At 41.7% G+C, this 27,047-nt stretch overlaps 2 protein-coding genes across 3 annotated transcripts; one reads left to right on the forward strand and one right to left on the reverse strand.

Moving 5' to 3' along the window:
• On the forward strand, positions 1-17,127 carry LOC109864376 (ATP-dependent DNA helicase Q1). Of its 2 annotated transcripts, XM_020452121.2 has the most exons (15): positions 1-120; positions 2,676-2,748; positions 3,356-3,559; positions 8,634-8,813; positions 9,654-9,760; positions 9,871-10,069; positions 10,336-10,502; positions 10,645-10,726; positions 10,838-11,104; positions 11,356-11,494; positions 11,579-11,670; positions 11,849-12,065; positions 12,374-12,503; positions 13,512-13,634; positions 15,182-17,127. In XM_020452121.2, exons 2-14 carry the CDS (start codon positions 2,727-2,729, stop codon positions 13,605-13,607), a joined length of 1,902 nt encoding a protein of 633 aa, XP_020307710.1. In that variant the 5' UTR covers positions 1-120; positions 2,676-2,726; the 3' UTR covers positions 13,608-13,634; positions 15,182-17,127. The 2 variants fall into 2 exon arrangements, with proteins under 2 accessions (XP_020307710.1, XP_031653266.1); XM_031797406.1 differs by lacking the exon at positions 13,512-13,634.
• Positions 16,369-27,047, reverse strand: pyroxd1 (pyridine nucleotide-disulphide oxidoreductase domain 1). Its single transcript, XM_020452122.2, has 11 exons — positions 26,699-27,047; positions 26,535-26,615; positions 26,203-26,322; positions 22,700-22,828; positions 22,532-22,605; positions 22,142-22,430; positions 21,803-21,905; positions 20,508-20,620; positions 20,275-20,397; positions 19,981-20,118; positions 16,369-19,591 (listed from the first exon to the last, which is right to left on the reverse strand). Exons 1-11 carry the CDS (start codon positions 26,774-26,776, stop codon positions 19,343-19,345), a joined length of 1,497 nt encoding a protein of 498 aa, XP_020307711.1. The 5' UTR covers positions 26,777-27,047; the 3' UTR covers positions 16,369-19,342.

The raw sequence follows: 27,047 nt of genomic DNA on the forward strand, positions 1-27,047 counted from the left end.
TTGGTCTGCACAAGAAGAAAAAAAAAATCGCCCGCGCGAGCTGTCTAGCAACCGTCAAGAAAATAGGGAGTGCAAATAAACAGTGCAAACTCGAGAAGTGAGGCGAGTACATTTTTGATGGTGAGTTTTGCTTTGTTCTTTCAACATCCTCTTTCCCTAATTTTCCCTAATTTCGTTCCACATGTTAGTATCATTAATGACTAGCCAAATATGTAGCTGTCAAAAAGTTGAAGTATAATTTTCTAGCTGGTCAGCTACAGGTTGGCTAACATTAACATTAGGCTGTTTGGTGGAGCAGGTGTCTGATTCCCGATGGAGGCTGGTTAACGTACTGCTAGGGTGGTTGATCATAGGCAATCTATTTATCTAACTATCATTGGCTAGCAATCTAATATGGTGAAGAAAAAGCTAAGATAAAGGGTAAAGCCACATGGAGGAAGGGTGGGGGCTTTCCCGGTTCACACATGTCCGTTTACTTTACACAATAAATGTTTACATTCCGCCCTGCTTGCCAAAAGCTCAAGGAAACAACTTGTTCGTGTATGGATAGATTCAAAGTTTATTTTATGCATACAGTTCATAATATATCCTTGGATAATTAAGAAATAAAGCCCGAGGGAGTGTGGTATATGGCCAATATACCACCTAAAGGCTGTTCTTACCCACGACGCAACGCGGAGTGCTAGGACACAGCCCTTTGGCCATATCTCACAAATCCCCGAGGTGCCTTATTGCTATTATAAACTGGTTACCAATGTAATTAGAGCAGTACAGATAAATGTTTTGTCATAGACATGGTATATGTTCTGATATACCACAGTTTTCAGCCAATCAGTATTCAGGGCTCGAACCACCCAGTTTATAATGCACATTATACCATGGCATTGTTGAGTACTTGTTTCTGATTGGCTTGAAGGGCATTCAAGAGCGTGCATTATTTCCCTAAATAATGGACAGTATAATTTCACTGTAGAATTAATTGCCAATAGTTGATTCTAACATGATCAATGTTTGAGCTGATTTTGAAAGCAATAGTCGAATTGAAAACATTATTGGCATTGTTGAATTTGATTTTCATAATGGCAAGCTAGGACATACCCATAACATTCAGCCACCACCGTGCTTGAAAACATGGAGAGTGCTACTCAGTGGTGTGTTGTGTTGGATTTGCCCCAAACATAACACTTTGTATTCCGGACATAAAGTTCATTTCTTTGCCACATTTTATGCATAAGGCATTTTTGTGCCTTAATTTTGTGCCTTATTGCAAACAAGATGTATGTTTTGGAATATATTTATTTTCAGTGTTGTTGATCCATCCTCAGTTTTCTCCTATCAAAACCATTAAACTCTATTTTATATCTCCATTTGTTTCCTTCTCAAACTTCTGGGCGATTCTCGTAAAAAAAAATGTTTTCTCTAAATAAGCATTGTTGTACTATTAAAGGTAAAATACACTGCATTTCAAACAGTCAGCAATAATCTAATGAATTCAGGGCTTGTGAAATTATATCTAGACTAAATATAAGCCTTCCACAACCATAAAACCCACTAATAATTTCATTATTTTATACAAATATTTTAATAACATGCGTTTTAAAATGTTTTTATAATCACTGATCTGGCTTTCAAGTAGGTCTATGAAAATGCCCTTTTTTGTTACAAATTTAACTAGTATCATGCACATTCACTGATAATGAATAACTTCTTGTAGTAGGCATTAGGCACTAGACAATTAGCACAGGTCTCATCAACAATATCTCAAGCCCACGTGCTAGTGATTAGCCAGCTAATCTTTAGACAACTTTGATCTAGTTGCTAGCTAACAAAGTTGAACAGTTGAATTGTTATGAACACACCCTTCTGTCTGTCTCCAACTGTTTGAAAAGCATGTCCACTTTGTTCAGATGTTGAAATCAAGTGGCCTACCTTATTTCTCAGAATGAGAACGAGTTGCCAAGTACTTATTTAATTGTGTTTATTATTGCACATTTATAAATCACAGACTAGACAGCTATTATTATAACAGCCCTTTGGCTAAAATGCTGCTAGCGGTAAGTGGTACCCCAATGCCGCACGGACAAACTTGAGCATTAATTTTCCAGAATCAATGTTCATTGACACTCTCGTTTTAGTAGTCTGCTCTGCGCACAATTTGAGTAGTTGAGACAACATTTCTAATTATAAACTTTGTAACTTCTCTATTACAGAAAAATAATGTCTCAATGTGTTTTGGTGTCCATATGACCAATTCTGCAGGACCAAAACTCAAATGCAAATAGTGAGTTGAAACCGCATGTCAGAGAGGAAGATGTGATCTCTCAACTTTGGTGTGAGAGGAAGGGGGAGGAGCTTGGTATGTGTGTAAATCATAGACGAAGAGATGAAGCAAGATGTTTCACTTTTGATTAAGTCTGTTCATAAATAAGGCCAATGTGTTTCTATGATTTTGGATCTAAACATGTCGCCTGCCTTCCCACCTTTGGGACAACGACTCCTATTGTTAGGGCCGGAGGCCAGTGACACACAATCTCAGTTTAATCTATTTTAAATTTAGGCTGCCTGTAACCCAACAAAATCAGGGGGAAAAAACAAGGGGTAGGAATTATTTCTGAAGGCACTATATCTTGCTAGCTACATTGTATAACACTGCCATTTCCCCCCTCATTCAACAGAATGATAAAAGTCTGCAAGGTGATTGATTGTGTTGTAGATTTGCCTTGGAAATGGACAGTGACAATGCCGACGGTAAGTGAATGTGATCTCACATTTCTATCCCCTTTTCTTAAAAGTATGGGTACCAAACCCATAGAGAAACAGTGACTGTGAGATAGTCTGATGTGTGTCTGACTTCATTAGCACCCTACCTGTGAAACACAGGTCGTTAGTGACTTGGAAGTGTCAGACCTGACAGTCTCCTCGTCTAGGATCACATATGATTGGTCCCAGAGGAAAGCTAACCAGGGCAGATTGTGCTTTGAAAAGGATATAATAATTTATATTAGGCCCTGGCCAACATGTAGATAAACACAAGGATTTAGCACAGCATTTAAAAGAGAAGAACTTTGGAGTGAACTTGCTGTTTTCAATTTCTGATTCATGGTACCACTGTTGTCTTTGTGCATGTGTGTTCAATGCATATTCTAGATTATTTCTATGTAGGGCCTAGAAACCGTAGATCTTTGACTACAGGAAAAAGTCATTAAAAGATCAAATAGTTATTAACCTAATGTTCTCCTCCCTACCAGAGGGGCATGTGTGTTACATGAATGCTCCATCGTAAGTAGTAGATACCATAGAGCACGTTGAATACAGCAAATGTTTTGTAATTTTTGGTTAATATTCTCCTCCCCAGACGTGCAGGCAGGGCTGGACTCTGTGGAGGCTGAGCTGGAGGTGGTGAAGCTGCAGATAGCTGAGCTGCTGGAGAAGCAGGCTAGCCTGACCTCCAAGAGGAAACAGCTGCTCCGCAGGCTGGAAGAGCCATGTGACTCCACCCAGGCCTCTGGATCTGGACCTGCAATGACCAAGCAGGAGCTGCTGCGCTATGAGAATGATGGTACGGTAGAGGCTACAATGTATAGGATGTGGCACATATGTACAATTTACACTGAGTGTACAAAACATTAAGAACACCTTCCTAATATTGAGTTGCACTTCCTTTTGCCCTCAGAACAGCCTCAAATCGTCAGGGCATGGACTCTGCAAGGGGTCGAAAGCGTTCCACAGGGATGCTGGCCCATGTTGACTCTAATGCTTCCCACAGTTGTCAAGTTTTCATGATGTGCTTTGGGTGGTGGACCATTCTTGATACACACAGGAAACTGTTGAGTGTGAAAAACCCAGCAGTGTTGCAGTTCTTGACACACTCAAACCGGTGCGCCTGGCATCTACTATCATACTCCGGTCAAAGGCACTTAAATCATTTGTCTTGCCCATTAAACCTCTGACTGGCACACATACACAATCCATGTCTCAATTGTCTCAAGGCTTAAAAATTCTTCTTTAACCTGTCTCCCCTTCATCTACTCTAATTTGAAGCGGATTAACAATTGACCTCAATAAGGGATGATGGCTTTCACCTGTATTCACCTGGTCAGTCTGTTAGGGATGCAAATTTCGGTCAATTTTGCTGCCGACTAACTGACCCTTATTAACCGGTCAACAAACAGCAAAAAAAATGAGGTGACCAACAGAAAATACTATCAGAGATCTGAATATAATGATGAAATACTTACATTTCCGGCCTAAAAATGGGAGTCGTCCCAAGGCGAGAAGGCAGGCGACAAGCTTAGGCCTAAAATAAGCCCATAGAAAAGTATTGGACATATTTTGGCGAGAGTGAAACCTCGCCTCTTCCTCTCTAATACTATTCATGTATACAGTTGAAGTCGGAAGGTTACCTACACTTAGATTGGAGTCATTAAAACTAGTTTTTCAACCACTCCACAAATTTCTTGTTAACAAAGTATAGTTTTGGCAAGTCGGTTAGGGCATCTACTTTGTGCATGACACAAACAATTTTCCCAACAATTGTTTACAGACAGATTATTTCACTTATAATTCACTGTATCACAATTGCAGTGGGTCAAAAGTTTACATACACTAAGTTGACTGTGCCTTTAAACAGGCTAATTGACATGATTTGAGTCAATTGGAGATGCACCTGTGGATGTATTTCAAGGCCTCTGCTTGACATCATGGGAAAATCAAAAGAAATTAGTCAAGACCTCAGAAAAATAATTGTAGACCTCCACAAGTCTGGTTCATCCTTGGGAGCAATTTCCAAACTCCTGAAGGTACCACGTTCATCTGTACAAACAATAGTACGCAAGTATAAACACCATGGGACCACGCCGCCGTCATACCGCTCAGGAAGGAGATGCCTTCTGTCTCTTAGAGATGAACATACTTTCGTGCGAAAAGTGCAAATCAATCCCAGAACAACAGCAAAGAACCTTGTGAAGATGCTGGAGGAAACAGGCACAAAAGTATCTATATCCACAGTAAAACGAGTTCTATACCAACATAACCTGAAAGGCAGCTCAGCAAGGAAGAAGCCGCTGCTCCAAAACCGCCATAAAAAAGACAGACTACGGTTTGCAACTGCACATGTGGACAAAGATCATACTTTTTGGAGAAATGTCCTCTGGTCTGATGAAACAAAAATAGAAGTGTTTGGCCATAATGACCATCGTTATGTTTGGAGGAAAAATTGGGAGGCTTGCAAGCCGACGAACACCATCCCAACCGTGAAGCACGGGGGTGGCAGCATCATGTTGTGGGGGTGCTTTGCTGCAGGAGGGACTGGTGCTCTTCACAAAATAGATGGCATCATGAGGGATGAAAATTATGTGGATATATTGAAGCATCTCAAGACATCAGCCAGGAAGTTAAAGTTTGGTCGCAAATGGGTCTTCCAAATGGACAATGACCCCAAGCATACTTCCAAGGTTGTGGCAAAATGGCTTAAGGACAACAAAGTCAAGGTAATGGAGTGGCCATCACAAAGCTCTGACCTCAATCGTATAGAAAATTAGTGGGCAGAACTGAAAAAGCTCCTCAAAGAGCCTGTAGGATACTGGAGTGAAACCTGCTTTTGTAAGCCCAGTCATCGCGCAACAAAATGCGTGTTCATTTTGGTGGCCACGATTAAAAAAGGAGCTATTTTTATTTCTCTATCTCACCTCCCATTCGCCATTTGGATGCATAGGCTATATATAGCCTGCCCAACCGTTGACTATCAGCGCGTCACCCACCACTTTGTAATGTTTGCTTGAGGCAGTATAATTGTTTGAAACCTGAACATTTTAAATTACTTGAAATAATGAGGCGTGTCTTACCTTACTTGAAAGTAGCCTTGCAAAAAAATCCATCCATAGAAAAGTGGAGGCAATTATTTTAAAATGACTTCCTCATGCCATTAACCAGGATTTCTCTCCTGTTCTATTGGTTTTCATATAAACTTTATTTCGTTGTCCAGAAGCCAAAGGCACAATCCTAGACATATTAGCAACCCATCATAGTATTTGCTATTTGACGCTTTCTAAAGGAGATTTCTCTCTGTCACTGCTCGCATTAGGTGCGCACTTTAGAACTGTGTTTTCCGCTAAATGTATTTGGGCAAAATGCTTTATTGGCTGTTTCATGACAGGAGTCGCATGTCACTAATAGGTTATAGCCTTGCCATTATTGCATGTTAACATTAAGTTCGTAATGAACAATGTTGAGTACTTGTACAGTTGAAGTTCACTATTTGGTAAAGACCAAGTCCATATTATGGCAAGAACAGCTCAAATAAGCAAAGAGAAACAACAGTTCATTATTACTTTAAGATATGAAGGCCAGTCAATAAGGAACATTTCAAGAACTTTGAAAGTTTCTTCAAGTGCAGTCGCAAAGAACATCAAGCGCTATGATAAAACTGTCTGAGGACTGCCACAGAAAAAGAAGACCCAGAGTTACCTCTGCTGCAGAGGATAAGTTCATTAGAGTTAACTGTACCTCAGATTGCAGCCCAAATAAATGCTTCACAGAGTTCAAGTAACAGACACATATCTGTTCAGAGGAGACTGCGTGAATCAGGCCTTCATTGTCAAATTGCTGCAAAGAAACTACTACTAAAGGACACAATTAATAAGAAGAGACTTGCTTGGACCAAGAAACACGAGCAACGGACATTAGACCGGTGGAAATCTGTCCTTTGGTCTGATGAGTCCAAATTCTAGGTTTTTGGTTTCCACCGCCGTATCTTTGTGAGACACAGAGTAGGTGAACGGATGATCTCGGCATGTGTTGTTCCCACTGTGAAGCCTGGAGGAGGAGGTGTGATGGGGCTTTGCTGGTGACACTGATTTATTTAAAATTCAAGGCACACTTAAGCAGCATAGCTACCACAGAATTCTGTAGCGATACGCCATCCCATCTGGTTTGCGCTTAGTGGGACTGTCATTTGTTTTTCAACAGGAAAATGACCCAAAACACACCTCCAGGCTGTGTAAGGGCTATTTGACCAATTTGCTCTCGGAGGATGTGTTGTTACCATTCTTTATTCATGGCTGTGTTCTCAGGCAAAATTGTGAGTGAGCCCACTCCCTTGGCTGAGAAGCAACCCCACACATGAATGGTCTCAGGATGCTTTACTGTTGGCATGACACAGGACTGACAAGATTTTTTCCGGATGTCCCAAACAATCGGAAAGGGGATTCATCAGAGAAAATTACTTTACCACAGTCCTCAGCAGTCCAATCCCTGTACCTTTTGCAGAATATCAGTCTGTCCCTGATGTTTTCCCTGGAGAGAAGTGGCTTCTTTGCTGCCCTTCTTGACACCAGGCCATCCTCCAAAAGTCTTCGCCTCACTGTGTGTGCAGATGCACTCACACCTGCCTGCTGCCATTCCTGAGCAAGCTCTATACTGCTGGTGCCCCGATCCCGCAGCTGAATCAACTTTAGGAGACGTCCTGGCGCTTGCTGGACTTTTTTTGGGCGCCCTGAAGCCTTCTTCACAAGAATTGAACCGCTCTCCTTGAAGTTCTTGATGATCCGATAAATGATCGATTTAGGTGCAATCTTACTGGCAGCAATATCCTTGCCTGTGAAGCCCTTTTTTGTGCAAATCAATGATGACTGCACGTGTTTCATTTAATCATGGCTGACAGAGGAAGAACAATGATTCCAAGCACCACCCTCCTTTTGAAGCTTCCAGTCTGTTATTCGAACTCAATCAGCATGACAGCGTGATCTCCAGCCTTGTCCTCGTGAACACTCACACATGTGTTAACGAGAGAATCACTGACATGATGTCAACTGGTCCTTTTGTGGCAGGGTTGAAATGCAGTGGAAATGTTTTTTGGGGATTCAGTTCATTTGCATGGCAAAGAGGGACTTTGCAATTAATTGCAATTAATCTGATCACTCTTCATAACATTCTGGAGTATATGCAGATCACCATCATATAACTTTGAAAATTAATATTTGTGTCATTGTCAAAACTTTTGGCCACGGCTGTACATGACTCCATATGTGTTATTTCATCATTTTGATGTATTCACTATCATTCTACAATGTTTGTTAAATGAATTGAGAAGCACAACCACACTGCTGTGTGTGTAATATGTTCCAGACCTGGGTTCAAATACTATTTCAAATATCTCAATTACTTTCACATACATTTCTAAGGAAGTACTCAGATTTTTTTTATTTGAAATGTCAAGTAGTTGAATATTGGTATGTATTTGCCAATGCTCATACACTGACTCAAATACACTCCCATACATTTAAAACAGATATTTTGAATAAAGTATTTGAAAATACTTTCAAATAGTAGGCTAATTATAGGAAATGAAAATACATCCAATAGAAGTAGTTGATATGGGCCACATTATTTGAAAATACTCAAATACATATTTTAAATAACTAATAATCGAATACACATGTATTTTAACTCTGCCTATCTTTTTGGATGTAAACATATCAGATATATCTTTCCAGGAGCTGAATTTCGCAGTTCAATTTAAAGCAGAAATAAATATGTAGATTGTGCTATTTTATTAGGTGGGCTACAATCTTGAAGGCTGAATATATTGCTGTACTGTATTTTGACATGCTTAAATGTTTTCTTTCCAAACCTAGATTTCTCGTGGTCAACAGAGCTGGAGCAGAATCTGAAGGATGTCTTCCAGCTCTCTACGTTCCGTCCTCTCCAGCTGAAGGCCATCAACCTTAGTATGTCTGGTAAAGACCTCTTTCTAGTGATGCCCACTGGACGAGGGAAAAGCCTCTGCTATCAGCTACCTGCAGTCTGCTCTGAGGGTGAGGGGAGAACGCACACACACCCATAAAATGCATGCATACATACATGTATTACACACACACACACCTGGTGCATATACTGAAAACACTAATGTTACAGTTCATTGAATAATTGTGTGTGCTGTGCAAACACGTACTGCAGACAGGGCTCTAAATTAACATGTTTCATTGGTAGCTCTGGTGCTCCTAATTTTTTTAAAAGTTAGGAGCACCACATGAAATTTAGGAGCACCAGAAAATAAGATTTTTTTCAAATGAATTGTGATACAGCCTATATTGGACCTATATGAACTTGACTTACTTTTGAACCACATGTTATGCCTTAGAAACTAATATGTAACACTGTGAAGACATGAGTTTATTATAAAGGCTAAAATGTTAATACGAATGAATACCTGTCATTGAATAAGTCATTTGTAGAATATTAGGTTTCTACATTGTGTAAAAGCACTATTTTCCTATTGAGATGCATTACGTTTAAAATTCGATACTATCTTTAAGAACGTCAGGTTTGTGATGACATGCAGGAGCTCTGTCATACAGTACATTCATTGCTCTCCTGAAAAAGCTGTCCCTTTTTCTTTCTGTGCCCCCAAATGTTTGGATATACAGGTAAAGTTACCAGGATGTTAGCTAGCTAGCCAATTCGGTAATATGACTGAACAAAGTTTAAAAGGGCGCACTTGTGCTACAAAAATAAAACTCCTGGTCGCACAGCAAAATATTTGGTCACATATGCGACTAAATTAGTCGCACTTTAGCGCCCTGACCGCAGATGGTTGCAGCAATTACTCGCTGCAGTGTTGTTGTTTTTTTTAACGTGTGTTTGTGTGCTGCCAGGTTTCACTCTGGTAGTAACTCCTCTAGTGTCTCTGATGGAGGATCAGCTCATGTACTTAAAGTCCATCGACGTTGAAGCCGTCTCTCTCAACGCATCCAGCAGTAAGGTAATGACCAACACAAACACTTTCTACATATGATTGATTCTTTGCTGGTATTGATTATGATTATAGCTGTAGGATTCGTGTTTGATTTGACTTCTGCTTATGCACCTCAGGAACATGCTAAAATGGTCCTAGCGGAGATGACGGACTCCAAAGCGCCTTTCAAGCTGCTGTATGTGACTCCAGAGAAGATAGCGAAGAGCAAGCTGCTGATGTCGAGGCTGGAGAAGGCCTACAATGCAGGCAGGCTTAGCCGTATTGCTGTGGACGAAGTGCACTGCTGCAGCCAGTGGGGACACGACTTCAGACCTGGTGAGAGACCGTACAACTGTACTGTATATGGACTACTTACTCTTTATTAGTCTCCCTGCTTTGTTTTGGAAGGTAAAGGGCTACTCAAACATCACGTTACGTTACAATACCCAAACAAGGATATCACCATGTAATTAAACAGAACACTTCAATGTATCTCTATGCATACCACTTATAATGCATTCCCAATAGATTGCTTCATTCTAAGGTGTATGCTGTGAGTTTTGTGTTGGGCTAATAGCCAACTACCCTTCCTCTTCCGCCAGACTACAAGCTCCTGGGGATCCTGAAGAGGCAATTCCCAAAGGTTCCGTTGCTAGGGCTGACGGCCACGGCAACCGGCAGTGTTCTAAAGGACTGTCAGAAGATCCTGTGTGTCCCTGAGCCAATCACACTCACCGCCTCCTTCAACCGCACCAACCTCTACTACGAGGTGGGCGTCATGGCAACTATACACACCTGGCCGCCACCTGTTTGGCAAACACCTGTTGATGTTCTTTTGACCTTTAAAAATACACACCTGCTGTATCTCTGCACAGAAGTATTTGAGGATCTGTACTGTTTATGTGTCTCAGGTACGCCTTAAAGACTCGAACAGTGATGATTCAGTCAGTGACATCTCCGCACTGATCAAGGAGAGATACAAGGACCAGTCAGGTACTTTGAAAGGAAAAACAAAGGATAGGTCAAAATTCAGTTTGTCCCATTTTCGAAACCATCAGCAGCTTGTTATCCAGACTTGAGGTATTATGCTTTTGCCTTTGGCAGGGATAGTGTACGTGTTTTCCCAGAAGGACGCAGAGACGGTGTCAGCAGACCTACAGGGGAAAGGCGTCAATGCATCTCCATACCACGCTAACATGAATCCAGAGGACAAGTCACAGGTTCATCGCAAATGGGCCACCAACAAGATCCAGGTGGTGGTAGCTACTGTGGCGTTCGGGATGGGGATCGACAAGGCTGACGTCAGATTTGTCATCCATCACACCATCAGCAAGTCCATAGAGAACTACTATCAGGAGAGCGGACGAGCAGGTAGACAACGCTTTTCTCCCCACTCAAAAATGTGATAATTTAGAAACAACACCTGATCCCTTGACCTCAGAAAATGACGAATACTATTCTACATTTGGAAGAGAGAAAAAATCCCCCTCTGATTTTCCAACTGCGCTTCTACTTCGACCGCAGCCATTGGAGTAGCCAGTTAGTTTTTAAACTCTTTTCCTCTCAAAACTCTTAACTTATTTCCCCTTATCTTTACCATGGTCATCTCTCCGTTCCTCCAGGCAGAGATGATAAGCCGGCTGACTGCATTGTGTACTTTGGCTTCAACGACATCTTCAGGATCAGCACCATGGTTGTCATGGAGAACGTAGGACAACAGAAGCTGCTGACCATGGTCGACTACTGTCAGAATGTGGACAGGTACTGAGCTGGACCAATAACAACGCTCTCATTGACTATTTCAGTTGTATAGATATCTGTGTTGAGGATCTCTATTGTTTTAAGGTGTCGGCGCTCAGTGATCGCTGTTCACTTTGATGAGGTTTGGGACGATGAAGGATGCAACGAGATGTGTGACGTCTGTCGCCATGGCAATGGTATGTATACAATATAGTGAACATACCACTTTTCAAATCCAACGTAGATGGCGTGCTAGGGGCGGGGCGTGGGAGTAGATTTGGAATTGGACATATGAGTTACACTCCCATCGAATGGAAAGGTCTGCCATCATTTATGTTGAGTCTTCATACCTAAGATGCCTGTGTTCTTATCCAGACTACATCACGGTGGACATCACGCAGCATGCTAAAGATGTAGTCCAGATTGTGGAGCTGGCGGGCTCTCTGGACGAGAAACTGACCCCCCTGAAGGTGACCGAGGCGTGGATGGGGAAGGGTCCGGCCAAACGCAGGAAGATGATCCAGACCACCACCCTGTCTCGCCTGGAGGTGGAGGCCATCATCACAAGCCTACTGCTGCAGGGCTACCTCAGGTACTGACTGACTTAACTTTAAACTCTTTACCAGTTCAATATGCTTACTGCTGCAGGGCTACCTCAGGTAGGCCTACGACCTAGGGCATGTTCAGCACACCATAGGAAAAAATTTTGCAACAAAAATTGTTTTCACTTCAGGCTGTACCTCTCTAAAGAACAGATCCTTGTCTTACATCAGGTACTGACTAAGGACAAATAGGGTTGTCTGGAGAGAATTGTGAGGTCACAATGGACTTGTACTACTGCACAGCTGGTTGCTTTTAGAATGTTGATCTTTGTTGATACCCCCCCCCTCTTCTCCACAGTGAAGACTTCAGTTTCACTCCATACACCACCTACTTCTACCTGAAGCTGGGTGGTAAGGCACCACTGCTGAAGAACCAGAGTCACTCCATCACCATGAAGATGAGGAGGACAGGCCTGGACGCCAACACGGTCAGTACTACACAGCAAACGGTACAGGAATCATTCAGGCAGGAAGCCTTTGGGTGCATCTCAAGAGACTAAAGTGGCCTCCTCCCATCTGCACGGAATCAATATGATAAATGACTACCCGGTAATAGCTTTTTTTGGTTGTCATTTTTTTTCTAGTCCGTGCAGACTAAGGATAGGAAGCCACTTTTGTCTGAAAATACGTACATCATGTCTCATCTTTTCTGCTTATCACATTTTTTTTTTCTATTTCTCCTTCTGCACTTCTGACTGAAATATTTCAGTGTAATGTGTAATTATTTCCCTGTACTTTACTCAACTTTCTCGCCGTCTCAATCCTCATGTCTTTTCCCCGTCTTCTCTCTGCCTTTTCAATCCGTCTTCTCTGTATCTGCTCTGTGTACCTCCTATTGGTTACTTGTCTACTTATCTGCAGGTAAGTGAACTATGTTGTCAGTTTCTTTTCCTTTCAGGCCAGCGGATGAAGGATCTCAAATTTTTTTCAGCCTTTTGATTGATTGAATAATACAATCAACAAAATCAGAGCGTTTCCCCTTTTATCAATGTTAATTATTCTTTTAAAGATTGGGTAGAATCATTCTTACCATCATTCTTATTCCTAATCACTCTATATGTAAATCACTGTAGTTCTAATGCTGTAGGTTTTCTAAACAATGTAGTGTTGCATAGTACCAGACAGGCGCTGATATCAGGGCTCCAAGTGTAGTACAACACCTGTGGGTTTGGGTGTTGCTGAGACCTAGGCCTACTTATCTAATCCATGTTGATATTTGCTAAAGGTGACCAAGGTGTCGGTAATGGCCGATCACAATCAGTCCTAACACCTTGATATGGGAATGATTCATGTTTCTGGTTCTCCCATGTCAATTCTAAAACCCCTTCTCTTACGTTATTACCCACACCTAGCTTAGGTGAATGAGTGAGTGAATGTGTGTGTGTGTGTGATATGTGAGAGACAGACAGGTTAAAGCTGTTGTTGATAACCTACAGGTAAAAGTGTCCCAGGTAAAGACCAAAGAAGGAAAGAGATCTGGTGACAATGCTGCAAACTCCCCTGTCACCAAGAAAGTCAAGAGAGACCTCTAGTGCCCCCCTGAAGAGACCAAAGAAAAAGTACAGTTCCCTGATTCTCTATTCAACCCACTGCATCTATGGCATGACACTGTCTGGGAAACCATGTGTATGTCAATCAGGTTAAAGACAAATCTGTAACGTTGGGCCCTGAATGATATCCAGAAAGCATAATTATTCATAAAATAATAGAATATGCATGATGTCATACAGTACCATTCAAAAGTTTGGACCTACCAACTCATTCAAGGGTTTTTCTTTTTATACATTGTAGAATAATAGTGAAGACATCAAAACTATGAAATAATACATATGGAATCATGTAGTAACCAAAAAAGTGTTAAACAAATATATTTGAGATTCCTTAAAGTAGCCACCCTTTGCCTTGATGACAACTTTGTACACTCTTGGCATTCTCTCAACCAGCTTCATGAGGTAGTCACCTGGAATGCATTTCAATTAACAGGTGTGCCTGTGGAATTTCTTTCCTTAATGACGGTCAGTCAATCTGGAAAATGTCAAGAACTTTGAAAGTTTCTTCAAGTGCAGTTGCAAAAACCATGAAGCGCTATGATGAAACTGGCTCTCATGAAGACAGCCACAGTAAAGGAAGACCCAGAGTTAGAGTTAACTGTACCTCAGATTGAACCCCAAATAAATTATTCAGAGTTCAAGTAACAGACACATCTCAATATCACCTTTTCAGAGGAGACTGCATTGAATCAGGCCTTTGCTGCAAAGAAACCACTACTAAAAGGACACCAATAAGAAGAGACTTGCATGGGCCAAGAAAAATGAGCAATCCACATTTTAGATATTTTGTTCCAACCGCCGCGTCTTTGTGAGACGCAGAGTAGGTGAACAGATGATCTCTGCATGCGTGGTTCCCACGTGAAGCATGGAGGAGGTGTGATGGTGCTTTGCTGGTGACACCGTCAGTGATTTATTTAGAATTCAAGGCACACTTAACCAGCATGGCTACCACAGGATTCTGCAGCGATATGCCATCCCATCTGGTTTGCGCTTGTTTTTCAACAGGACAATGACACAAAACACAGTCTAAGACTGTTGAAAAAGCATTCATCATGAAGCTGGTTGAGAGAATGCCAAGAGTGTGCAAAGCTGTCAAGGCAAAGGGTTGCTACTTTGAAGAATCTCAAATATAAAATATATTTTGATTTAACACTTTTTTTGGTTACTACATGATTCCATATGTGGTATTTCATAGTTTGAATGCACTATTATTCTACAATGTAGACAATGGTCAAAATAAAGAAACACCCTGGAATGAGTTGGTGTGTCCAAACTTTTGACTGGTACTGTATTTCTGTAAACACTCATAACCATTGTTACAGCTTTCATGGTTTGTGTCCTAACTCAGTCCTGTGTGTATGTCCTGTCAATGTCTACACACATGGCTGTAGATTCATTATGGAGCATGCTTTCACTAACTCGCGCTATGCCACACTAACATTGGGGTTCACTAACATTGTTCTGCATAACAACATGCCCAATCCAATCATCTTCGATTTAGGATTGGTTCTTCAGTAAAGTCAGGGGTCATTGACACTTCCTGTTGTCTCCCATAGGAGGACCAATTAGCTGCTGGAATTAAAGAGGTGGTGGTGACCTCCCAGTCTCCTCCTCCCGTTGCCCCCAACGACAGCAGCACTCCCCATCCCAGACACAACAAACTGATCAAGATGGATAAAGAGCAGCAGAATCTGGCCAGGAAACAAGACAAGGACCATGAACAGACAGAAAGTCAGACAGGGAACGACCAGAATGACCCTGCTGCTGCCCAGCCCACTGCCATTGAAGTAGACGTCGAGATCAATATTATAGAGAATGTTAATGACAGCGAATCCCCACTACCACCATTAAAACTAAATTCAAAACCTAAATCAACAACCCCTCAAAAGAAGCGAAGGAAACCCTCTATTGCTGCGGTCCCAGCTCCTTCAGAAGGTGCAGTTACAGACTCTGACCACCGGAGGCCAGCATTGGTCAACTCTCCCTCCCAGGTCTCCATCATCTCTGAGGCTGCAGTGGAGGAGCTCTGTGACCTGAGGAACTACTACAGCAAACAGCTGAGGCGGATAAACTACATTTCCCATGAGTACTTGCAGAATCAGGGGTGCTCAGACCCAGGGGTGCTGGCCTGTATCAGAGAGCCACTAAAGAGCCTGCGCCTCCCCCGTGGCTCAACCATCGCCCGGACGGCACGCAATCTGTGGACCAGAGTCAGCTCCAGAAGGAAACTCATCCAAAGATGAACCTTGACCTTACATGGGACAGTTAACATTCAGATGTGGACAATACTGTATCTCTCTTTCACGTCTCACGTTGCCAGACCTAGAGCCCTGGGGCAGACAAATCTACTTTTTTCAGTGCCACTTAATGTTCTATTTTTCTGGATTGGCTTTGACAGAGAATATCCCCATCCAAGTTAGTTTGTAATATTTTACGGTTGGATTAATACCACTGTTAGCCTAAGATGAAGAGCTGTTTTTGTTGACATTTCAATATTTTACTTTGGATAAACTAACTCCCCATGAACTGAAAGGTTTGTTGAACTGAAGAATGTTTTCACAATGTCACTTTTTTTATATTCGAACATTGCCTAATCTAACAGCCACAATGTGCACGCTAGTGAATTGAATTCACTCTAATACGGTTTATAATACTGCACTGCAGCTTTGGAATAAGAAGGTCCATTCACATTTGAGGAACACAGTATATATCTTTAGCTATCATTAATAAAAATCATCAAATGTTTCATGTGACCATTTCAATTTTAATCTTTTGGTTGTAAAGTTAGTTTTTGCACCCTCTTCTGGTATATTTTCAAATAATTCCTTTTGAGTTACACAAACTCCCCAAAAACACAGTAAGAGCACTGATCAGGAAAATAATTACATTAAAACGATAATATTGAATCTACAAACGCTGTAAAAAATGTGTTGAATCTGCTTAAATTAAGGCAACAATTTAAACAATATTATTGAGTAGATGTAATTATCTTTTGTTTTTGAAGAAAAACAAGTTATTCAAATGTACACAATTAAAGTCCAGGGAAATAATAATCGTCGTAATATGAATGAGATTTACTTAATTTCTGATTAGTTACTTTCAGTGATGGTGTCTTAACAAATACATTAAACAATGTTAAACATTAAATTAGCCATTTACCAGCTTTGGCAGGCATTGTAATGTGCTCAATCCATCTGCAGTAACTGAAGGTAGAACTGCAAGCATTACAATGTGCTGCATTTGTCTCTTATTTAGGGTGCTGATGGTGGAAATGAGTGGTCTCACAATTGAATGTCAATTTGTCTGACGGTTTTGATATCCATTCATCATGATCCATTACACCTTATTGCACAACAAGCTGCTTAATACTAATATAGAAATACTTTTCTTCAAACATATACAACTTTGTGTAAAAGAAACGGTCTACAAATGTTGAATTACCCACAATTCTGTAAAAACAGAGCCATTCATTTAAATAAATTCTCTCTTTGGTTATCCTCAATATACTTAGATTTTATGCAACAGAGTTGGATTTATTCTTAACTTGTTTGGTAAAATGACTTGCATTGATTTTATTAAGTATGTTGGTTCAATTCATTGCAGATTACTCATAATAACCCTTTTCTTGAGAACAATGTTAATTCGAGGTTTGATATTGATACGCAAATCTGTTCTTAGCCCTGCAGGATTCAGTCAAGAGCCCCGTTTATCCCTGGTGCTAACACGTGTCCTGATCTTGTCCACATTTTTAGACCGGTTAAGACGATTAAAAGAACTGATTGTGATTGGTTGGACGAATTGATTGGTTGGATGAAAGCTCGATGGACAGGTCAAAGGGTGGAGTGTACAGGTGAGAGTCAAATAAAGAAAAGCCTTCTTTAGGGAAGTAGGTTCGAGGGCGTTAAACACGGTTTGCGACACACAATGTTGCCAGTTGGAATGCCAATGCAGCTTTTGTTTTCCAACCTTACTAATCACAATTCTACCTGAACAGCTATATATGTAAAAAAAAAAAAAACTAGTTGTACCCTCCCAATTGCTTTTGAGCAATAGACTAGGGACCAGGATGTCAGGTTCTAAACTTGCCAATGCCCTTCCTCAACAAAGGTATATTTATAGCCCTGGTTACACCTTGCATTAACATGTGGTTTTTGTGGTCAAATCAAGATCATCCGATCAATATTAGCACCTACACAAGGATCACATACACACGCGGGTTGACTCATAACCCGCAATCTGCTGTTATATCCGGGTTTAGGGTCATGAAATAGTGTGGATGATGGGGGAGTGGGTTGCGTACAGGTTGAATAAAGGGAAAACAATGCATAAAAAAATCCATAAATTAATCATTATTGTGCAATTCATATCTATAGCTACATTGAGATTGATCTTTCATTTTTATCTGCATTTAGTGCGTAGGCCTAACTGTAGACGTGCCAAATGCTTTGGTAACTTGGGCAGAAAAAGTTCACATCGATCCACTGAGGAAAAAAGGGAAGGCGCATTTTTTGCGGGTTAGTCGGCCTCATATTTTCACTATCACATATAGTCGGGTGGTTGCAGATGGGTTATTAGCAAGTGCTGGTGAACAAACAGCTGACCACCGCATCAATAGTCTATACATTTGCAGCAACTACATGGTATTTTAATGTCACATTGGCAGTTTAAAGTGACAAAAAAATACACCCATATCAGATTTTAATCTATTTTTCTTGCAGTCTGAACAGCCAAAAAGCACATGGAATCTGATATTTCAAACCACCTTCAAAGGTGATTTTAAATAAGATAAATCTGATTCCTGGCCATATGAGACTTGTCTGAACGGTCAAATCTGGTTTATTTGGTTTTTAGATTGTAATTTGGCATATCGTGTTGCTTCCTCGCTACTCTGATAGTTTGACAAGAACATGTGGTAGCTAACTAGCTTGTTAATTGTTTACAAACAAATGAGTGACTGTGCTAGAAAGCTAAATGGCTAGCTAGCTTCTGTTCTTACACTATGATTTTGAACATTCAAAGTAACTGGGAAATGTCCATGGCAGGCATTGCTATCACTTTAGCTTGCTACAGTAGATAACTTCCGAGGGATAGGAAGCACCAATCAGCCTACACCACTGCACACACATCTGTTGTTACTATGACAGCTAGCGCAGCCATGACTGCTGTCTGAACACACACATCCGATTAGGTCACTGTTTGGACAGTCAGTGTTCCAAAATGGATTTGAAAAATAAAACTGATTTGAGCATTAAGGGCTGCCGTGGGAACAAGACTATCTATCCACTGTGTCTGCATTGTTACCAGATGACCTGGTCCCTCCCTGTATGCAAATTATTTGACAGATATTGTTTCAAAATAATCATGTTTTATGTTAAAACAAATACTGACACATTGGGTCAATAGTGCCACCTGTCAATGATTTTAGAGGGACAAATTAAATGGTTTGATAATCCAGATCTGTTTACACAATCCAGATACAATGTGTCCCTGACAACCTCCGGAGGTGGTCAGGAAGATCTTATCACAATCAGTTTATTTTTTTTATCTACACCAGTCTAAAAATGTGGGCAAGATCAGGACATGTTAGCATCAGATATAAACAGGGCTAAATCCAGTTTAGTATTGATTTACGAGGAAGTTCTTGGCCCCTCAGTCAAAGTGGTCTATGTCGGGGTTGAGTAGTAACCCTCCATAGGGTGTTAGGTAGACACACAGGCTCAGTCAAAGTAGTCCTCTATGTCTATGTTGGGGTTTAGTAGCTCTTCTCCGTAGGGTGTTAGGTCCATCTGGTTGAGGATGAGGTTCTCAAAGGTCTCTTCCAGGTCAGTCTCTCCAATAAGGACTGCTCCCAACATCCTCCCTCCGCTCAGCACTACCTTGACGTACTCATGGCCCTTAGTGCAGCGCACCAACAACTCCTGGTTCAGACCCAGACCCTGGCCGTTAAACTTCCCCAGCAGAACCACCTGGAGGAAGAAAAAAAAAGCACGTCAAGTGGACACACCTTATTTAGCGTTTCAAGTCAAGTGATGATTTATTATTACAACGTGACAGGAAATGCATCTTGTTGCAGGGAACACACCAGAAGAGGACTGGCCACCCCACATAGCCTGGTTCCTCTCTAGGTTTCTTCCTAGGTATTGGCCTTTCTAGGGAGTTTTTCCTAGCCACCGTGCTTCTACACCTGCATTGCTTGCTGTTTGGGGTTTTAGGCTGGGTTTCTGTACAGCACTTTGAGATATCAGCTGATGTACGAAGGGCTATATAAATAAATTTGATTTGATTTGATAAAAGCAGATTCAACACATCAACAACTGATGTAGAAAAGCATTAGCAACTTTGCCTTCACACACACCTTGTAGTTGAAGAACTTTGTAATGTGAGAGAAAAGTTCAAAGCAGAAGTCCAGCTCTATGGTTTCAGACAGGACATCAGCAGCCATACATCGCCCTGCGTACCAGCCCATCTGACGGGCCTGCGTCCACAGACGCATCTACAGAGGAGAGATGTATACAGGATATCATGTCATATATCACAACTGAATTGATGACAGGATAGTTCACCACAAAATCCAAAAAGGCCTCATACCCAAAGGAATAGTCAGGCGCAGCATAACGTGATTAGAAGTGATTCAGTGTGGTCTGTGTACCTGCTGCCAGAGGTGGCTTGGCTCCCAGCCTGCTGTACATACATCTCCAGCAGCGTAAATGTCTGGTTCTGTTGTCATCATGTGGTCATCCACTTTCAGCCCAGAGTCCTCGGCTAACGCAAACTGAACAGAATATGTATGGACAAATATTGGTCAATATTGCGTGGCCTGAGTTGTCAGGAAATAATGGATGATATGAAACATCTAGCATCTGTTTAACTTATTTTCCTCACGCTGTTTCCATGGAGAAAAGGTTCGGTGTTTGGCACGACTCCTGTGGCACTGACGATGAAGTCACAGCCAAAAGTCTTCCCATTGGTCAGCTGAGCATACACTGGCCAAGAGCCTATATAGTAAGGGAAAACAGTACAGTGGTTGAAAAGATAAATCAACAATATTGAACTAAAATATAAAATGCAACATGTAGCGTTTTTGGTCCCATGTTTCATGAGCTGAAATAAAAGATCCCAGAAATGTTCCATATGAACAACAAGCTTATTTCTCTCAAATGTAGTGCAGAAATTGGTTTTCACATCCCTGTTAGTGAGAATTTCTAATTTGACAAGATAATCCATCCACCTGACAGGTGTGGCATATCAAGAAGCTGATTAAACAGCATGATCACTACACAGGTGCACCTTGTGTTGGGGACACACCGCCACTCTAAAATGTGCAGTTTTGTCACACAAATGCCACAGATGTCTCAAGTTGAGGGAGCGTGCAATTGGCATGTTGACTGCAAAAATGTCCACCATAGCTGTTGCCAGAGAACTGAATGTTAATTTCTCTGACATCCAACCGGCCTCACAACCGCACACCACGTGTATAGCGTCATGTGGGCAAACAGTTTGCTGATGTCCATGTTGTGAACAGAGTGCCCCAAGCTATGGACACCAAACACAATTGCATTTTATCTATGGCAATTTGAATGCACAGCGATACTGGGACGGGATCCTGAAGCCCATTGTCAAGCCATTCGTCCACCGCCATCACCTCATGTTTCAGCTTGATAATGCACAGCCCCATGCTGCAAGGATATGTACACAATTCCTGGAAGCTGAATAAGTGCCAGTTCTTCTATGGCCTGCACACTCACCAGACATGTCACCCTTTGAGCATGTTTGGGATTCTCTGAATCGACGTGTACAACGGTGTGTTCCAGTTCCCGGAAATATCCAACAACTTCGCACAGCCATTGAAGAGTGGAAAACATTCCAAAGGCCACAATCAATAGCCTGATCAACTCTATACGAAGGATGTGTCACGATGCATGAGTCAAATGGTGGTTTTCTGATCCACACCCCTACCTTTTTTAAGGTATCTTTGACCAACCGATGCATATCTGACTTTTGTATATGACCTGTAACTCAGTAAAATCTTTGAAATGGTTGCATGTTGCGTTTATATTTTTGTTCAGTATAATTTACTATTTGATTCATGGAAATGAACACATTTTCAGCACATCATATTTCCATCTCTTTCACACTGGTATGTGTTCCATTGTCATAGAGTCATAGGTTCCTCTCACCAGTGTCTGCTGTCTGTGAGGCAAGCGGTGACAGCAGGAAGTCCTGGTGAGTGTAGATCTGTTTCACCTCAGACTGGTACTCCACTGACACCCTGTGAGACACCTGGCCAGAGCAAGAGTTAAAACAACTTAGGTTACTATGAATAACTGCTCCAGGCTGACCTCTCTTTCCTTGTTCCAGACAAATTCCCATCTCTGAATGGATACATTTCCACCAACGTGTTATATTTGTTTATAACAGATTTATAAACCATCTATAAACTAATAAAATTGCTTTACTAAAACAATATAATATTAAAGTTGTATTCTATAATTGTGAACACACAGAGGCACACTTACCTCCTCTGCTCCTCTCAGACTGATGCCTTCATGCCAGTCTGGTCCCAGGGCACTGCCTGGCTCTTCCAACCCTCTTCTCTGGCCTTGTCTGTCGCCACCTACAGCAAGGCCCTGCGTAGCTGCAGGCCCCTCTATGGTGTAGCGAGCCCTCTTACAGGTAGCAGCTCGCTCTGGTTTGTCTGTGTCCAGGGAGGGGATCAGGAACTGGGCTGCTCCCGCGTCAAAGAAGGTGTTTCCTATGGCCTTGTCTTTCACTACCCAGATTACCTCACAACCTTCCACCTCATACCTGAACCCAATACACAGTACATTTATCTATAATATATATATACACACTTGAGATTTTAGAACAAAACCAATTCAGACAAAAAATAAGGTTGATATACTCACACTAGTTCCAAGGCAATCCCTCCGTTTCCAACGACTACAATTCGCTTGGCTTTGGATAACCGCTTCTGAAACTCCTGCCAGCACAAAAGACATCATGAGTACTAGATTAACTGAAGCGAATGGGTGGGGAAACAAGCAAATCTTAACTGGGAAGACATTGTCAAGTACCTGGGCACTATCTGTGTCTCGTATCCCCAACACATAGGGGTTATCCTGGGTAAGGAGTTTGGGTCTTCCCCCGCTACAGATACACAGCTTCTCATAGTGGATCTCCAGACCATCCACAGTCTGCAAAGTCTGAGAGAAGCAGGAAGGAGGATCACGTTATGCTTGCATTTTAATAGCATACACAGTACTGTATGCATGCTCTGCATGACAATGTATGACAAAGTAATTGATGAAAAGACATCCAGAAGGTGGTAGTGTTGGACAGGGATTTATGCGTGGGACCTAATGGTACACTATATATACAAAAGTATGGTGACACCCCTTCAAATTAGTGGATTTGGCAATTTCAGCAACACCCGTTGCTGACAGCTCTATAAAATCGAGCACACGGCCATGCAATCTCCATAGACAAACATTGGCAGTAGAATGGCTTCACTGAAAAGCTCAGTGACTTTCTATGTGGCAACATCATAGGATACCACCTTTCCAACAAGTCAGTTTGTCAAATTTCTGCCCTGCTAGAGCTGCTCCGGTCAACTGTAAGTGCTAGAATTGTGAAGTGGAAACGTCTAGAAGCAACAACGGCTCAGCCGCAAAGTGGTAGGCCACACAGGCTCACAGAATGCGAAAGCCGAGTGCTGAAGCACGTAAAAATCACGTCCTCGGTTGAAACACTCATTTCCAAACTGACTTTGGAAGCAACGTCAGCACAAGAACTGTTCGTCGGGACCTTCATGAAATTGGTTTCCATGGCCGAGCAGCCGCACACAAGCCTAAGATCACCATGTGCAATGTCAAGCGTCAGCTGGAGTGGTGTAAAGTTCGCCACCATTGGACTCTAGAGCAGTGGAAATGAGCTCTCTTGGGTGATGAATTACTCTGCACCATCTGGCAGCCCGACGGACAAACCTGGGTTTGGCGGATGCCAGGAGAACGCTACCTGCCCGAATGCATAAAGCCAACTGTAAAGTTTAGTGGAGGAGGAATAATGGTCTGGGGCTGTTTTTTATGGTTTGGGCTAGGCCCCTTAGTAACATTGAAAGTAAATCTTAACGCTACAGCATACGATGACATTCTAGATGACACCTACAGCACCCAATGTCACATGAAGGCCAAAAAGATCATCAAGGACAACAACCACCCGAGCCACTGCCTGTTCACCCTGCTATCATCCAGAAGGTGAGGTCAGTACATGTGCATCAAAGCTGGGACCGAGAGACTGAAAAACAGCTTCTATCTCAAGGCCATCAGACTGTTAAATAGCCATCACTAGCACATTAGAGGCTGCTGCCCTATATACAGTGGGGCAAAAAAATTCATCAAAGGTACACTTCAACTATGACAGACAAAATGAGAAAATGATTTTTTAATGAATTTATTTGCAAATTATGGTGGAAAATAAGTATTTGGTCAATAACAAAAGTTTCTCAATACTTTGTTATATACCCTTTGTTGGCAATGACAGAGGTCAAACGTTTTCTGGAAGTCTTCACAAGGTTTTCACACACTGTTGCTGGTATTTTGGCCCATTCCTCCATGCAGATCTCCTCTAGAGCAGTGATGTTTTGGGGTTGTTGCTGGGCAACACGGACTTTCAACTCCCTCCAAAGATTTTCTATGGGGTTGAGATCTGGAGACTGGCTAGGCCACTCCAGGACCTTGAAATGCTTCTTACGAAGCCACTCCTTCGTTGCCCGGGCAGTGTGTTTGGGATCATTGTCATGCTGAAAGACCCGGCCACGTTTCATCTTCAATGCCCTTGCTGATGGAAGGAGGTTTTCACTCAAAATCTCATGATACATGGCCCCATTCATTCTTTCCTTTACACGGATCAGTCGTCCTGGTCCCTTTGCAGAAAAACAGCCCCAAAGCATGATGTTTCCACCCCCATGCTTCACAGTAGGTATGGTGTTCTTTGGATGCAACTCAGCATTCTTTGTCCTCCAAACACGACGATTTGAGTTTTTACCAAAAAGTTCTATTATGGTTTCATCTGACCATATGACATTCTCCCAATCTTCTTCTGGATCATCCAAATGCTCTCTAGCAAACTTCAGATGGGCCTGGATATGTACTGGCTTAAGTAGGGGGACAAGTCTGGCACTGCAGGATTTGAGTCCCTGGCGGCGTAGTGCGTTACTGATGGTAGGCTTTGTTACTTTGGTCCCAGCTCTCTGCAGGTCATTCACTAGGTCCCCCCATGTGGTTCTGGGATTTTTGCTCACAGTGTCATCATTTTGACCCCACGGGGTGAGATCTTGCGTGGAGCCCCAGATCGAGGGAGATTATCAGTGGTCTTGTATGTCTTCCATTTCATAATAATTGCTCCCACAGTTGATTTCTTCAAACCAAGCTGCTTACCTATTGCAGATTCAGTCTTCCCAGCCTGGTGCAGGTCTACAATTTTGTTTCTGGTGTCCTTTGACAGCTCTTTGGTCTTGGCCATAGTGGAGCTTGAAGTGTGACTGTTTGAGGTTGTGGACAGGTGTCTTTTATACTGATAACAAGTTCAAACAGGTGCCATTAATACAGGTAATGAGTGGAGGAAAGTGGAGCCTCTTAAAGAAGAAGTTACAGGTCTGTGAGAGCCAGAAATCTTGCTTGTTTGTAGGTGACCAAATACTTATTTGCAAATAAATTCATTAAAAATCCTACAATGTGATTTTCTGTTTTTTTTTCTTCTCATTTTGTCTGTCATAGTTGAAGTGTACCTATGATGAAAATTACAGGCCTCTCTCATCTTTTTAAGTGGGAGAACATGCACAATTGGTGGCTGACTAAACACTTTTTTGCCCCACTGTACATAGACTTGAAATCACTTGCCACTTTAACAATGGAACACTAGTCACTTTAATAAATGTTTACATATTTTGCATTACTCATCTCAAATGTATATAATGTATTCTATTAGATTCTACTGTATCTCTTAGTCTATGCCGCTCTGACATTGCTCGTCCAAATATTTATATATTCTTAACTCCATTCCTTTACTTTAGATGTGTGTATTTTGTGTAGTGTTGTGAAATTGTTAGATATTACTTGTTAAATATGACTGCACTGTTGGAGCTAGAAACACAAGCATTTCGCTACACCCGCAATAACATCTGCTAAACACGTGTATGTGACAAATTAAATTTGATTTGGATAAATTGGAACGCCGACTGTGAGCCAAGCCTAATCGCCCGTCCTCACTAATACTCGTGACTGAATGGAAGCAAGTCCCTGCAGCAATGTTCCAACATCTAGTGGAAAGCCTTCCCGGAAGAGTGGAGGCTGTTATAGCAGCAAAGGGGGGACCAACCAATTAATGCCCATGATTTTGGAAGGAGATGTTCGACAATCAGGTGTCTGCGTACTTTTGGTCAAGTAGTGTACATTAATACATTTGAAAGGTTATATATTACAGGTATCTATATTAATAACTGTATACATCAACATAAAAATACCATATATTAGCCTAATCTAATGCATTTCAGCCTGTGTGTGTTTACTATTAAACGTACATGTTGTTGTGCATGAAGGGCCTTCACTGCAGACTGGATGACTCTCAGGTTGGGGTACTTTTCCTCTAGAACACTGGAGGGCCTCTCCTCCACATCAAACTCCTCCAGCGTCTTAGATACCTGTCCAGGGAGGGGAGTGTATGGGTTACCGTTAGGGCATTATGAATTACTGGATGAACTATGGACAGATCTATTGTAGACATAGCTATAGTATTAACTCATAAACTAATGCTATTTTGAACAGATTAGTAGTCTATAATAAAATATAGACTAACTTTTATCTCTGACACAATTTAACAATCATGATAGCTCGTCTTTCTGTGTATGATCACCTGTTTGAAGTTGCAGACTGCCTTAATCAGAGGGGCTGCTGTCAGGAGAGCAACATCAGTTGATGGGAACTGGGAGGCCAGCTGTCAAAGACAATCACAAAACAGCGTAACATGCCAAGTCGATAATGTTATAGGCAGTTTGACAAAGTGCACAGTGGTCTCACCTGCTCAGCACACGTTACACCTGCAATGCCACCACCGACGACCACAAACTTGAATGTCTTTTCGGGATTTACTGCCATCGCTGTTCGGCTAAACTAGCAAGTTAGCTAGCTAGCATACCTGCATTGACAGAAATTGGAGATCTCGCGCAAGGTCCTTAACCTATAATAGCCTATTTAATTGTATCAGTTTCTAATGAATTGCACTGTATGCATCCAAATTGTTTTATGTCAAATAAAGTAGCAATACATTGTTTAAATGCATTACATCCACTATTTTGTTGCTCTAACTTCTCAATATAATGCACTTCCTTGTTTGTGTCCAAACTATGGCAAGCGGCTGGGTCAAAAG

Source organism: Oncorhynchus kisutch, linkage group LG19 (genome assembly GCF_002021735.2).
Source record: "Oncorhynchus kisutch isolate 150728-3 linkage group LG19, Okis_V2, whole genome shotgun sequence".
Taxonomy (NCBI): domain Eukaryota; kingdom Metazoa; phylum Chordata; class Actinopteri; order Salmoniformes; family Salmonidae; genus Oncorhynchus; species Oncorhynchus kisutch.